The sequence below is a fragment of the Ranitomeya variabilis genome, chromosome 4 (genome assembly GCF_051348905.1).
Source record: "Ranitomeya variabilis isolate aRanVar5 chromosome 4, aRanVar5.hap1, whole genome shotgun sequence".
In the NCBI taxonomy this organism is placed as follows: Eukaryota; Metazoa; Chordata; class Amphibia; order Anura; family Dendrobatidae; genus Ranitomeya; species Ranitomeya variabilis.
In genome coordinates this window covers 461,698,682-461,714,117 of record NC_135235.1, presented here as the reverse complement: position 1 = coordinate 461,714,117, position 15,436 = coordinate 461,698,682, and the positions used below count along the sequence as shown (strand labels likewise).

Genomic DNA, 15,436 nt, shown 5'->3' with positions numbered 1-15,436 from the left:
CTCTTGTCATTTTTTACATCATATTGAGGGTTGGTCTATGCCTTGAAGACTTGGCACCCGCACAGAGGTGTATCTAGATTTTCTGGCACCGGGAGCAAGAATTCAGTTTGGTGGCCTCCCTCCCAAGCACATATGCGATTTGCACACTTAGTCATGTACCGACGAGTTGCTCTCCCTAATGCTCTCAATGTTCAGTGAAAAACTGAGAGAAGCAGGAAGAGAAGCTCGGTGCCACAGGACCATAAGTATGAAAATCGCAAATGAGTGAAGAATCCATGTGATGAGTACTGGAACCTGCAGAGCTGAATCCTGACATTGCAGGCTTCTGAATTCTCACAACAAATGCAATGCACACTTTTAGGCTGTGTGCACACGTTCAGGATTTTTCGCTATTAAAATGCGATAAAACCACGAAAAAAATGCATACATTAAGCATCCTATTATTAGAATGCAATCCGCAATTTTTGTGCACATGCTGCGTTTTTTTCCGCTGTGGAATCGCATTCTGGAAAAAAAGCAGCATGTTTATTCTTTGTGCGGAATCGCGGGGATTCTGCACACATAGGAATGCATTGATCCGCTTACTTTCCGCATGGGGCTATGCCCACAATGCGGGAAGTAAGCGGATTATGTGCGGTTGGTACCCAGGATGGAGGAGAGGAGACCATATACCTGTAAAAAAAAGAATTAAAATAAAAAATCTGATGATTCTCACCTTCAGGCAGCCCCGGCAGCCTTCCCTCTCCTTATGATGTTTCCGTTCCCAGGGATGCTTTGCGGCAATGACCTGTGATGATGTAGTGGTCTCGCATGATGCTACGTCATCTGGGGTCATTGCCACGAGGCATTACTGGGAACGGAAGCTGCTGGGAGCATCGCGAGGAGCGGGAAAGCTGCGGGGGACACCGGAAGGTGAGAATATCATGATTTTTTATTTTTTTTATTATTTTTAACATTAGATCTTTTTATTATTGATGCTGCATAGGCAGCATCAATGTAAAAAGTTGTTCACACTTGTTAAACACTATGTTTGGCAAATGTGACCAACCTGTCAATCAGTTTTAATAATAATAATAATAATAATAATTTTATTTATATAGCGCCAACATATTCCGCAGCGCTTTACAAATTATAGAGGGGACTTGTCCAGACAATAGACATTACAGCATAACAGAAATCACAGTTCAAAATAGATACCAGGAGGAACGAGGGCCCTGCTCGCAAGCTTACAAACGTACAAAGGTGGATGGTAGCAATTGCTTTAGTTATTTGGACCAGCCAGTGTAAGGCTCGGGTGTTCATGTAAAGCTGCATGAACCGGTTAACTGCCTAAGTATGTAACAGTACAGACACAGAGGGCTATTAACTGCATAAAGTGTATGAGAACATGATACGAGGAACCTGATTATGGGTTGTTTTTTTGTTTGTTTTTTTTATGATAGGCCACACAGGGATCGTTAGGTTATTGCGTTGAGGCGGTAGGCCAATCTGAACAAATGAGTTTTTAGGGCACGCTTAAAACTGTGGGGATTGGGGATTAATCGTATTAACCTAGGTAGTGCATTCCAAAGAGTCGGCGCAGCACGTGTAAAGTCTTGGAGACGGGAGTGGGAGGTTCTGATTATTGAGGATGCTAACCTGAGGTCATTAGCAGAGCGGAGGACACGGGTAGGGTGGTAGACTGAGACCAGAGAGGAGATGTAGGGTGGTGCTGAGCCATGGAGTGCTTTGTGGATGAGGGTAGTAGTTTTGTACTGGATTCTGGAGTGGATGGGTAGCCAGTGTAATGACTGGCAGAAGGTAGAGGCATCGGTGTAACGGTTGGTGAGGAATATGATCCTGGCTTCAGCATTCAGGACAGATTGGAGCGGGGAGAGTTTGGTAAGACGGAGGCCGATTAGTAGAGAGTTACAATAGTCCAGACGGGAATGAATAAGTGAAACAGTAAGAGTTTTTGCAGAGTCGAAAGTAAGAAAAGGGTGAATTCTAGAAATGTTTTTGAGATGCAGATAAGAAGAGCGAGCCAGTGATCAGATGTGGGGGGTGAATGAAAGCTCGGAATCAAGGATGACCCCAAGGCAGCGGGCATGTTGCTTTGGAGTAATGGTGGAACCGCACACAGAGATGGCAATGTCAGGCAAAGGTAGGTTAGTAGAGGTAGTCCATGAGCCGGGCCAGATATCGGTACCACCCGGAGTGACTAATTTTCTTTGGTATTTTTAGGTAGATGCATGTCTGTAGTTTATTTTTTGATATGATAGCCCTTACATATACGTAGCTTATTAACCCCTTCAGCCCTAGGCCTATTTGTACCCAAGTGCCTAAGCCAATCTGACCTGTGCCACTTCATGGGCTAATAACTTTGGAACGCTTTCACCTATCCAAGCCATTCTGAGATTGTTTTCTCGTGACATATTGTACTTCACGTCAGTGCTAAATGGGAGTCAATATATTTTACCTTTCTATATAAAAAAATGCTAAATATTCGGAAATTTTGGAAAAATCGGCAATTTTTTAACTTTGAAATTCTCTGCTTTTTACAAAAATACTGATACCCCCCATAATAGTTATTAATTTACACTCCCCACATGTTTACTTCATATTGGCATCATTTTGAAAATGAAACCTTATTGTTTTACGACGTAATAGGGCTTATAGTTTTATGCGCAATTTTTCACATTTACAGCAAAACCCACTTTTCAAAGGACCAAGTCACTTCTGAAGTCACTTTAAGGGGCTTACATAACAGAAACCACCCATAAATTACCCCATTTTGCAAACTACACCCCTCAAGCTGTTCAAAACTCATTTTTAAAAACTGTTAACCCTTTAGGTGTTCCACAGGAATTTTAGCAGAATGAAGGCGAAATTTCAAAATTTCATTTTTTTTCCAGATATTACATTGTAATCCAATTTTACCTGCAACCTAGCAAGGGTTAACGGCAAACCCAAACTTGGTTACCCTAATTCTGCAGTTTATAGAAACACCCCACATGTACTCGTAAACTAAAGTATGGGCACACAGCACAGCTCAACACGGAAGGAGCGCTATGTGGTTTTTGGGTGGCGGATTCACTGGAAGAAATCTAGGGGGCCATGTCACATTTGAAGGCTGCCTGAGGTACCCCCACAGTGGAAACCCCAAAAAGTGACCCTATTTTGGAAACTACACCCCCAAGGAATCTTTTAGGGGGTATAGTGACCACTTTGACCCAACCAGTGTTTCACAGTAGTTGGAAACACTTGGTTGAGAAAATGGAAAAAGTGCATTTTTTACATGAAGGTGTCATTTTAGGCTCATTTTTTTATTTTTAAGAGGTGTACCAGCAAAAAATGCACCCCACTATTTGTTCACCAATCTCTCCCGAACACAACAACACCCGATATGTTGTCGTACACTGCAGTATTGGGGAACGGCAGGCCTCGGAAGGGAAGGAGCGCCAAATGACTTTTGGAGTGCAAATTTTACTGGAAGAAATCTAGGGGGCTATGTCACATTTGAAGACACCCTGAGGTGCCCCAACACACGCACACACACTGACACATAACCTATTACTATGCCACAATGTCTCGGCTGCCCATAGAACACCCAGAGGTCCATGAATACTTCATGCAAGGTGGCTTTTCGGTCCAGATCGGTAGCAAGAATCCTTTTGGACGAATTCCTGTGGACCAGACCATTGAAGAGACAATCAACAAAGACACCCAGACACCAGGGGGCACAAAAGGCTTCAGCCTCAAAGTTGGAGCTGTTTCCAGGTTCTACCTGACATCAGAGTACCGCAGTATGTACTTGAGGCAGCTGAGGGCCCTGGTAGGCCAACAATATACTGACTTCAGCCATTCAGACCTACAGGTGTCTAGGATTAGAAGAGATGAAGCCGATGTCCAATCTTTCGTTCAACTGCTGGAGACAGGTTGGGTGAACCCCTTCAACAAAGAGCATAATGGTGAACTTATCAGTTTGTCAACAGCGACTGTAGCACCACCAGATGTAGCCAAAGACCTTCAAGGGGCATACAGTATAGGAGAGGATGCATATCAAACATTCAAGGATGAGCGTTTGGGTACCGATAAGCCAACTACATTGTTTCATGACAAGATGACGAAGAACAAACTTAAAACGTTCTCTAACATCCAAATGAAGACACGCAGACAAGGTCTTGGCAAGGAGGTAATTTTGAAGGCTGACAGAAACCTATTTGGCCAGATGATACTTGTAGCTGAGAACAGAAAGCTACAAATGAGTGATGTCTTGACTCATCCCCTGGGTCCATTGCCATGGGCACTTGCCAATGGTGATGGGTCTATCCGCAAGACCAACAAGGCTGCCCTCGCAAGGGAGTTGGAGAGGAATGCTCGTCCTGCAGAAGTGATCCCCGAGCCCTCTGCAACCATCATTGATGGGATGAGCCTGGTTCAGAAACTGAAGGGAAACAATGCAACATTTGGCCAGCTAGCAGGCACAGCAATGAGTCGCGCTATCCATGAGGGTGCTAAGAGCAAGCGCATTGATATTGTCTTTGACGTCTACAAGGAGACATCCATCAAAGATACAGAAAGAGTCAACAGATATGAAGGCACAGGGATCCATTTCAAGAACATTCAACATGGGCACAACATCCAGCAGTGGAAAAAGCTTCTAAGTAGTTCCTCCAACAAGGCAAGTCTCATAAAGTTTCTGGTAGAAGAATGGAAGGCGAAACACCACAGGGAGAAGCTTGAGGAGAAGGAGCTGTATGTCACATGTGAGCAGCTCTGCTTTAAGATCACCAAAGAACAGTGGGAAGAGGCTGCTGACCTTAAGTCAAATCAAGAAGAAGCAGACACACGCCTCCTTCTCCATGCTCTTCATGCAGCAGAATCTGGTTACAAGTCGGTCATCATCACTTCGGAGGATACTGATGTCATGGTCCTGTGTCTGGGCATGTGCCACAAAATCCCATCCCACCTGTTCCAGAAATGCGGTACACAGAACCGGACAAGATTCCTGGATATCACCACTCTGAGCCGAACATTGGGAGGCAGCGTATGTGATTCATTGATTGGTATGCATGCATTTACAGGCTGTGACACCGTCAGTGCATTCGCTGGCCGTGGGAAGATGACGACACTCAAGCAGTTGAAGATGAACAAGACATACCAGGATGCCTTTCAGGAAGTTGGTCGTTCATGGGAAGTGTCTACCGAACTTTTTGAGAAGTTACAGGAAATCACCTGCCACATGTACCTGCCAACTACCCAAACAACTGAGGTAAACAGGCTCCGTTATCAGCTGTTCTGTGCCAGACGTGGAGTGGTAGAGTCAAGTCAACTCCCTCCTTGCCAGGACTGCCTTTTCATGCATGCACTGCGTGCAAACTACCAGGCTGCGATCTGGAGGAGAAGTCTGCAGAGCCAGCCATGGGTTGCAAACCCAACAGACTGCGGTTGGATGATAGATAACGACGGAAAGCTTGTTGTCAAGTGGATGCAAGGGGCACCAGCACCAGAAGCTATTATACAGCTACTGTCCTGCAAGTGTGTGCGGTCATGTGAACTTCCTCAGTGTACTTGCCTCAGCAATGGCCTGAAGTGCACAGACATGTGCAGATTACAGACATGCCAGAACAAGGGTACTGAAGACGAGCCAGTAGAACAACAGTCAGATTCAGAGTCCGATGTTGAAGATATTATGGAGTAACATATATATATATATATATATATATATATATATATATATATATATATATATATATATATATATGCACATGACATGTTCAGTGTGTATTTACATAACTTGGATTAAATTTTGTTACAAATACTACATCTAGTCACTCCGGGTGGTACCGATATCGTCATATTTGGTTCTTGGCTCATGCTAAAATTCCTGTGGAACACCTAAAGGGTTAACAGTTTTTAAAAATGAGTTTTGAACAGCTTGAGGGGTGTAGTTTGCAAAATGGGGTAATTTATGGGTGGTTTCTGTTATGTAAGCCCCTTAAAGTGACTTCAGAAGTGACTTGGTCCTTTGAAAAGTGGGTTTTGCTGTAAATGTGAAAAATTGCGCATAAAACTATAAGCCCTATTACGTCGTAAAACAATAAGGTTTCATTTTCAAAATGATGCCAATATGAAGTAAACATGTGGGGAGTGTAAATTAATAACTATTATGGGGGGTATCAGTATTTTTGTAAAAAGCAGAGAATTTCAAAGTTAAAAAATTGCCGATTTTTCCAAAATTTCCGAATATTTAGCATTTTTTTATATAGAAAGGTAAAATATATTGACTCCCATTTAGCACTGACGTGAAGTACAATATGTCACGAGAAAACAATCTCAGAATGGCTTGGATAGGTGAAAGCGTTCCAAAGTTATTAGCCCATGAAGTGGCACAGGTCAGATTGGCTTAGGCACTTGGGTACAAATAGGCCTAGGGCTGAAGGGGTTAATAAGCTACGTATATGTAAGGGCTATCATATCAAAAAATAAACTACAGACATGCATCTACCTAAAAATACCAAAGAGAATTAGTCACTCCGCTTGGTACCGATATCGTCAAATTTGGTTCTTGGCTCATGGACTAAGGGAGAGAACACGAGGAGTTCAGTTTTTGACAGGTTCAGTTTCAGATAGAGGGAGGACATGATGTTAGAGACAGCGGTAAGACAATCACTGGTGTTTTCTAAAAAGGTCGGCGTGATAACAGGAGAAGAGGTGTATAATTGGGTGTCGTCAGCATAGAGATGGTACTGGAAACCAAATCTACTTATTGTTTGTCCAATAGGGGCAGTATACAAAGAGAAGAGGAGGGGGCCTAGGACTGATCCTTGTGGAACCCCCACAGTAAGGGGAAGGTGAGAGGAGGAGGAACCAGCAAAACATACAGTGAAGGATCGGTCAGAGAGATAGGAGGAGAACCAGGAGAGAACGGTGTCCTTGAGGCCGATGGAGCAGAGCATATTGAGCTGATGATCCACAGTATCGCATGCTGTGGAGAGATCCAAGAGAATTAGCATGGAGTAGTGACCATTAGATTTAGCTGTTAGTAGGTCATTAGAGACTTTAGTGAGGGCAGTTTCAGTAGAGTGTAAAGAGCGGAAGCCAGATTGAAGAGGGTCGAGAAGAGAGTTATCTGAGAGATGGCAGGTAAGACGGGAGTGGACCAGGCGTTCGAGGAGTTTAGAGATGAAGGGAAGATTAGAGACAGTTTTCCAAGTGATGCTACGGATCGCTTGGAAAACCCTAGCATTCTGCAAGCTAATTACGCTTGTAAAACACTAGTGTTTAGCGTGAAAACGCATGGCAATTCCGCATGTGTTTTACCCACGGCACAGTTGCGGAATTGCAGCTGAAATTTCCGCGGCAAGTACGGAGGTGTGCGCATAGCCTTAGGATTCTCCCTTGCTTGTGGCAAGAGTGGATGGTAATGTTGGCACAAGCATGTGATTTGTATACTTCTGGCCACATTCCGACTAGACATGACCGGCCTCACTCAGTTCATTTTCATTGAGTGAGGCCACACATGTCTAGTCAGCACATGACTGCATGTATGTAAATCGCCGGTACGAAAGAATTCTAACAGTGTGCAGTGAGCACTGCGAGAATTCGGAAGTCTTCAGTCACATAGAATGACTGCAGATTCAGCACAACCCTAGACAACCCCTTTAAAGCTCCTAACATAAATAAAAACATGATATTTACATCCAGGTAAAACCTTATAGATTACGTTGTCTCTGGAGTCGTTCTTTTCTTCATCTCGTCCAGATTCCATGATGAGTTTTCTCATCCACAGCCTGTCTCTGCAGACTTCCATCTTCTCTGGTCTTCTGCTGCAAATCTCCATATAATGCCCTTAAAGATAGCAGTATTATTATCATGCTCCTGAATAAAAATATCTGCCCTACGCTGAGCCCCTGAATAAATAATTGCCCCTCAAACACAGATATCTTCTATATCAACCAGAGAGCAAAAACAAGCTAACAATAGGCAGAATAGTATGATCTAACCTATCTTAAGATCTCTCTGCACCGTATGGGAGTAGCTAGTACGTACATATAGGACAAGACAGACAGATGTGACCCCTGACTCAGGGTGCCGGCTGGTTCACCGGAGAGAACTGCAGAGAACCTATCCCAATTTGATCGACTTTTTACACCTTAAAACTTACTCTTGAGTCATAAGCTAGACATGTAACAGAACATGTAACAGAGATAGCAGCACAGAAAATTGACCAATCCAATATACCTTTTAAGTATCACTAGGATATTCTACAGTTTTTTGCCAAACAATATGGGCTGGTCGTGTAGAAAGACTTGACTATAACATACCCAAAGTTCGGCTGCAGATTGTGAGACAAGTGGAGACACAGAGAAAGTTTGTAATAAACTAATGGTTATTACCTTCCCGGGATGGTCTGTGTGTTCTTTGATCTCAAGTCTGCGGTTTCCGGGCTTCAGATATTGGTAGTCTTCCTTTTTGACCAGCCGACCCAGGGACGCCAAAATGCTAGGTTGGCTTGCAAGTCATCAGGGATATTGGATGGTTGCCAGATATGAGGATGCTCGAGCAGTGATGGGACAGATACAGAATGATCTGTTTCCAAAGCCATAAACTTTATTGGATCACATCTGCCCTTATACTCTTTTTGAGTGGGCGTATACATTCTGGTCATGCGCACATCAGCTGTTATTACAAATGAGATCATCATTAATTGATCAGGTGATTTTCCATTAGAAGTGAACTGTGAACAGGTGTTCAATATCGTTAGGTCCCAAAATCAATGTAATTAGCATCACCTTAATACAGTTTATAACCCGTTATCTGGCTAATGGGTATCACCACCCGTCATTAGCTTCCTCATATCAATATAACTTTTAGGCGTAGTCATGTCAGCAGTTCTAATGAAAGGTCAGAATGACATCGGAAAGCTAGACATGTCTGAACATGGCTTGTTACAACTAGAAATATATATATGAATTAAGGGATATGATAAGGTGGTCCCTGATAGCCCTATCAATACCATATGAGAATATATTATATAGAAATAGAGGATGTCCCCAGAAGTTCCATAGGATATGTGAGAGATGGTGTGACTCGCCCTTAATGGACTTATCCCCTCATACCATGACTTCGTCAATCTCATGTTATGAGCCCTGATGTGTGTACCTTTAAACACATGGAATGTGATTCATGATAAACATAGACTTCTAATATGGCCCGAATTGGTACATCTTCTGAATTTTGATAAGGAACCAGCTATTTAGTTGAAAGTGCAATGTTTCATAACGGAAATTGTCCTAATATATTATGTTGCAATTTGTGTGTTCGCTTTTCTTTATTTGCTTATTATTGACAGTGTGATGTTACGTCCATGTTTTTGTATTGAATGGATAAAGGTAAATTTTTGAATCACTCTGACCTTATACTTTGATATTATATGTTTGTAACTTTTTATTCTGTGGAACCATTCAATAAAAAGAGTAAAAAAAAAAAAAAAGAAATATCCCAAAGCTGTCTTTTTTGTAGCTGTTGATGACTTTTTTTTTTTTTAAGAGAGATCCGGTATATGCCCATCTGAGTCAGAAGTCACAGCAACTGAAACAGATTTGTGTGTTACTGACTATGACTGTGAATATCCTAAAAAGTGCTGCGATACAGCGTTGGGAAAGTATTGTACAAATCCATCGAACGGTATGTCCTAAACTCAATATACTTACATAGAAAACCTGATTGATGTTCAAATAGAAGAATAGTTTAAAGCTAGCCTCTCAGCAGGATTTTGGTAAGTAAACTGCAGACACTGTCAGGTTGGCAGTGTTATACTGATTAAAATGATACCTAGGGTGAAGAATGCCATCTTGTGGTTCTTGTATAATAGTGTTAGAAGTTCTTGTATAATAGTGTTAGATGTTTTCAGTTAATGAGATACTTGTGCCGCGGGGCAGGACTGTAGGCAGAGTCTTATCTTCCTGCTCTAAGCCAGAGAAACCAAGAAGAGACCTGCCAACAGGCCGCCCGAAAACACAAACAGTCTGTCTCTACGATGTGAAAAATATATCAATGCCCTGTGCAAGTGCCCTAGAAAACAGTGCCCACATTTTGCTCCCTAGAAAGTAATAATGTCCCCTGTGTGCCACTTTGACAGTCAAAATATCCTAAGTGCCCTTATAACAATAAGTGCTCACTTAAAGGGAACCTGTCAGCAGGATTGTGCACAGTAACCTACACACGGTGTCAGGTCGGCGCCGTTATACTGATTAAAATGATACCTTGGTTGATGAAATCCGTTTTGTGGTTGTTCTTTAATCTTTATTTTCAGTTTTGAGAGCTCTGACTAGATATTCATAATACAGACTGCTGACTGGTCTCTGATCCCTCAGTGATCTGCCCCCTACTTTGCATAATGAATATCTGTACATACTGAAAAAAAAACCCCTTCTACAGGCAGATGCCGGCCATGGCACATGCGCTGCAGCAGAATCGCATGTTTAGTGTCCCAATAATAAAAGTGGTTTATGTTATTCAGATAGAAAAAAAGAAAAAATCATAGCTGCCACTGTGCATGCGCCAGTGGCGCCATCTTGCTGAAGAAAAAAAAATTCCTCATGCGAAAGGGCGCCGCCCGCACCTGCACAGTAGCAGCTCTCGAAGATAGCCGAGAGCTGCTACTGGATAGGCGGGTGGATGCCATTTTAAAATTGATTTTTTAAAGGCCTCTTTAGTAGTAGCCCCAACGCTATTATGGCCTCCTTAGTAGTATCTCCCAGTCTAATATAGCCCCCTTAGTAGTATGCCTAGGTTTATTATGGTTCCCTTAGTAGTAGCCCACACTCTATTATGGCCCCCTTAGTAGTAGCCCCCACACTATTATGGCCCCCTTAGTAGTAGCCCCCACACTATTATGGCCCTCTTAGTGTTATTCCCCAGTCTATTATGGCTCCCTTAGTAGTATCCCTCAGTGTATTATGGCCTGCTTAGTAGTATCCACCACACTATTATAGCCCCCTTAGTAGTAGCCCCCACACTATTATGGCCCCCTTAGTATTAACCCCCACACTATTATGGCCCCCTTGGTAGTATTCCCCACTCTATTATGGCCTCCTTAGTAGTAGCCCTCACATTATTATGTCCCCCAGTCTATTATGGCTCCCTCAGCAGTAGCCCCTAGTCAGTTATGGCCCCTTTAGTGGTAGCCCAACACTATTATGGCCCCCTTAGTAGTAGCCCCCACACTATTATGACCCCTTTAGTAGTATCCTCCACACTATTAATGCCCCCTTAGTAGTAGCCCCCACACTATTATGACCCCCTTGGTAGTATCCTGCACTCTATTATGGCCTCCTTAGTAGTAGCCCTCACACTATTATGTCCCCCAGTCTATTATGGCTCCCTTAGTAGTAGCCCCCACTCAATTATGGCCCCATTAGTAGTAGCCCAATACTATTATGGCCGCCTTAGTAATAGCCCCCACACTATTATGGCCCCCCTTAGTAGTATTCCCACTTTATTATGGCCTTCTTAGTAGTAGCCCTCACACTATTATGTCCCCCCAGTCTATTGTGGCTCCCTTAGTAGTAGCCCCCATACATAAAGACATAAGCACACAATGTTAAATTAAAAAAAAAACAATCAAACATCATATACTCTACTATACATATATTCTAACGTCCAGTGCATGGCGAGGTGCGATGACGTCATCGCGTTGCTCCGCCCTGAACCTATCGTTCTGTAGACCTCAGGGCTAATACGACTTGTGGCCTACTGAGCGGAGAGTTGCAGTGCAGGGAGACTATCTCTCCCTGCTCTGTCGCAAAGTTTAAAGGGGTATTCCCATCTCCCAAGATCCTATCCCAATATGTAGTAGGTGTAATAATAACTCCAGTTAGAAATGTAGTATAGTTCCTCTGATTCGCTATGTTTCTTCTCAAGTGCAGGCAATGCAGGACCTTAGGTATCCATGATTATGACCACTATCAACTAGCTGACTAAGGCCCCCTTCACATGTCCGTTTTTTAAGGACCGCAAATACAGACACACGCACACCCATTGTATTCAATAGTGGTGTGCTCATGTCTGATTTTTCACATGTACCGTGTGTGGAAAAAAACACAGACATGTATTTTTTTGTGTAGCACGGACAAAATGCGTGCGACATATGTGCCCATGGATGACACATGCATAACACATGGCACCTGGGAAAAAGTGGTACAGTTCATGCTGATTCCACACGGATGGCACACAGACACGGGCCACAGATCTCACCAGTACTGCTTTTTACAGTACAGAAATCACCAGGAAGTGTGAAGGAGGCCTAACTGTCACTGTCACCTAAAGGTTTTGTAATGCACTGCACGAGGAAAGAGACATAGCGAATCTGAAGAACTATACTACATTTATAATTGCTAATACTATTATTACAGCTACTACATATTGGGATTGGTTGGCTCTTCAGAGCGTGGGGCCCAGGGTGACTGCCCTCACTGCCCTCCCGGTAGCTACCCTACTGGGACTGAGCCACAATACCAACTACAATGCATTGAGAAGAACAGACCCTTTAATGCTGGAAAACCTCTTTACTTTACTTTTGTTAGTATTTTTAAATGTACAAATGTGGCTTTTTCCTCCTTGAAAGTATAGTGATTTTCCACCCAAAATGGCTTTGTGTGGAATTTTTTAGCAGGTCTGTAACGGAGCTGAGGTCCAATACAATGGGCCAATATGGTTTAGCTATGTAGAGTTTACAACAAGCCCTGAATTTAGAGGCATCATTCAATTTTTGACTAAAACTTTCTGCACATGCTCCTGGATATTTTCCAATTCTATCTGCTTATAATCCATTATAACTGCAATTGATTGTTATACAGTTTTGAAAAAATGAATTATTGGAAATATTTTACTAATGAAAATGGAAGCATTACTTTTCATTACAAAAGTTTGGGGGGACACTGTCACTTATGACTCCGGCACGTGGAGCTTTCAACCTGACTTCCATATTAAAGGCCGGGTTTTTTATTGCATTTGAGCCCTTTTTAGTTTATCTTTTGTTGATTTTGCCTATTATTCATTTGCTCCATATACTTTCCTTTTTAATTTGCACCTTTTTTTTAAACTCTATTTTATGTGTTCACCTTTTTTTCTTCTTTTTTTTTCTGTTTGCCACTATGGAAGAGGATTAAGGCTTCCGGAGGTTTTTCGCTGATTTATCAATTGCAATTTTTTAAGAAGTTGCTAAATTTTTGCGCAACTGTTATTTCATATACGTGTGCATTTTTCTTGCACAAATTCTGCAGCATTTACTGGAGCATACAAATTCTGCACTAAAGTTGCTACATAAGTGAATAAAATAATAATAAAAGTTGAAAAAAAAGGTTAAAGACAAAAATAAAGAGCCGAAATTAACATGTGCCATTATGATTCATTTTTCACAAAGAAAGTTAACAAATATTACAATAAAAAAAAAAAGAAAAGTGACTTTAAGGCTGGAGACATGCTAGCGATTTAAAAATCGGTCCGATTTTGATGCAGGAGAGTCGGACGAGTGTAATGCAATTGTCATGTGAGTGTCATGCATTGTTTGTGCGAGTACAATCGGATTTTTCACACCTAGCACCTGATCTACGTCTGAATGCAGTGCGATTTCTATCAGACTGCAATGCGATTTTAACAAGAGCATTTACATAGAGAAATTCTTTAAGTCAACTACACATCATTTTAAAATGAAATATCCATAAAATATATATATATATATGTATACTGTATATATACCTATTCTATGTGTATATATGTAACCTATCTTTTATATACTAACCTGTCAGTGTGATTTTACAGTAGCCGCATATGAAATGCCAGCTTTTCAAAGGACACCGATACGTAAAAAATCGCACAGCACTTGCATGGTGTGAGTGCTGTGCGATTTTTTTTTTTTTTTTCTCGCACCCATTGACTTCTATTGCGGGATGCGATCCGTTTTCTGATTACATTTGCAGCATGCTGTGATTTTTTTCCAGCCCAATTGTGATCCGATCCGAGCTGGGAAAAAACCGCAGATGAGCACACAATCATAGATTAACATTGGTCCGAATTAAATCCGATTTTTTTTTTATCGGATTGAATTCGTCCGATTTCATCGTAAGTGGGCATGAGCCCAAAAGAAGGCTATCATTTTTTATTGTGTTATCTGACAGCAGTATGATGTTGAGACAGAGCTTCTGATTTGCTTGGTTAAGCCATTAGGATAGAATTATAGTTTTCTCTGCTGTAGATCTAGCAGTGCTCAGAATGTTGTAACCCCACTCACAACACTGATTAGCAGCTTTTTGTTTACATTGTATAGTGACAGAGCGGCTTATCAGTGGTTGGACTAGGAGGCATGAGGCCAATTGTCCTGTGGTGATAATCTCCTGCTGATAAAACACCTAGACTTATTTAGGCAAATGTTTTGTATTACTATTTGGACACTGAATGATTTCATTATCTGCCATTGTGAGGTCGCCTTAGATGTCAAATAGGTACAATGGCAAGTTTATTTCGCAGAACATTCCTTGGAAAAAAAAAAAAAGGTTTCTGATCCTTTTTTTGCTTTTTTTTCTTCCCTCCAGGATTCAAGTAAGGAGTGGACAAAGAACAGAGAATATGTCTTATTTCCAGACTAATAAACCACACTATTTCCTGTTGTGCGTATTAATTGTTTAATATATAACTGTATTATTAGAAGTATAAAGGAGATGTTTGGTTTTCAAAAATCCTAGGGAATTCTAGATTATTTGGGACCTCCATCAATTAAAGAGGTTACAAAATCCTCTCACTTTGGGTGACCCAGTATGTCCTTGCATTACACGGACATACAACTAATTATACCATGTGATTATATTATGTCTGACAATTAGGGGTCCTATCAAAGCAAATTTCTCAGGTGACACTACAGGCAAAACTTGATTTTGCAAAGCAGACAAGTGAAAAAAATGATGGTCCTTCATGATGTAGTAAGTTCTGTACACTATCAGACAAAAAACGAACAATGTTTCACATTTTCCACTGTACTGCCTGTCAGCAGGTACCTGCAGATATCCTTGTTCACCCACATAATTGAAAGAATAACATTCTTGGAAACTTCTGTTAGTCTGACTTGAAAAACTTTTTCTGCCTTGTGGTTTTTTTGAAAAACAAAGCAAAAAACCCACATAAAATAAAGAAAATAAATCATTTTATTGTTCACATATGTGTGACGTTTTTGTGAGGCTTTCTTTATTAACAATACATTTATTCATTTACAAAGATCTGATACAAATTATCCCCCAATATATTTAGATGATATTTTCCCACCAGCCTGGACACTTTATAGAGAGACTGAGCACAGCAATAAAGGGACACTGCAGTACTGCAAACTTCTCACTAGAGGGCATCACGACCTTGTTACTAAGAATGGAATTTTCCCTAACAAAATATTCCTAATCGA

At 41.6% G+C, this 15,436-nt stretch overlaps 1 protein-coding gene across 1 annotated transcript in view; it reads left to right on the top strand.

The window, feature by feature from the left end:
* LOC143765217 (uncharacterized) overlaps positions 1 to 15,198 on the top strand; it is a 59,557-nt gene extending 44,359 nt beyond the window's left edge. Inside the window, exons 5-6 of the mRNA XM_077251663.1 lie at positions 9,535 to 9,672; positions 14,580 to 15,198. Of these exons, the coding sequence (XP_077107778.1) occupies positions 9,535 to 9,672; positions 14,580 to 14,590 (149 nt within the window). The 3' untranslated portion in view covers positions 14,591 to 15,198. The remainder of the gene's footprint in view (positions 1 to 9,534; positions 9,673 to 14,579) is intronic.
* Positions 15,199 to 15,436: the final 238 nt, after the last annotated feature.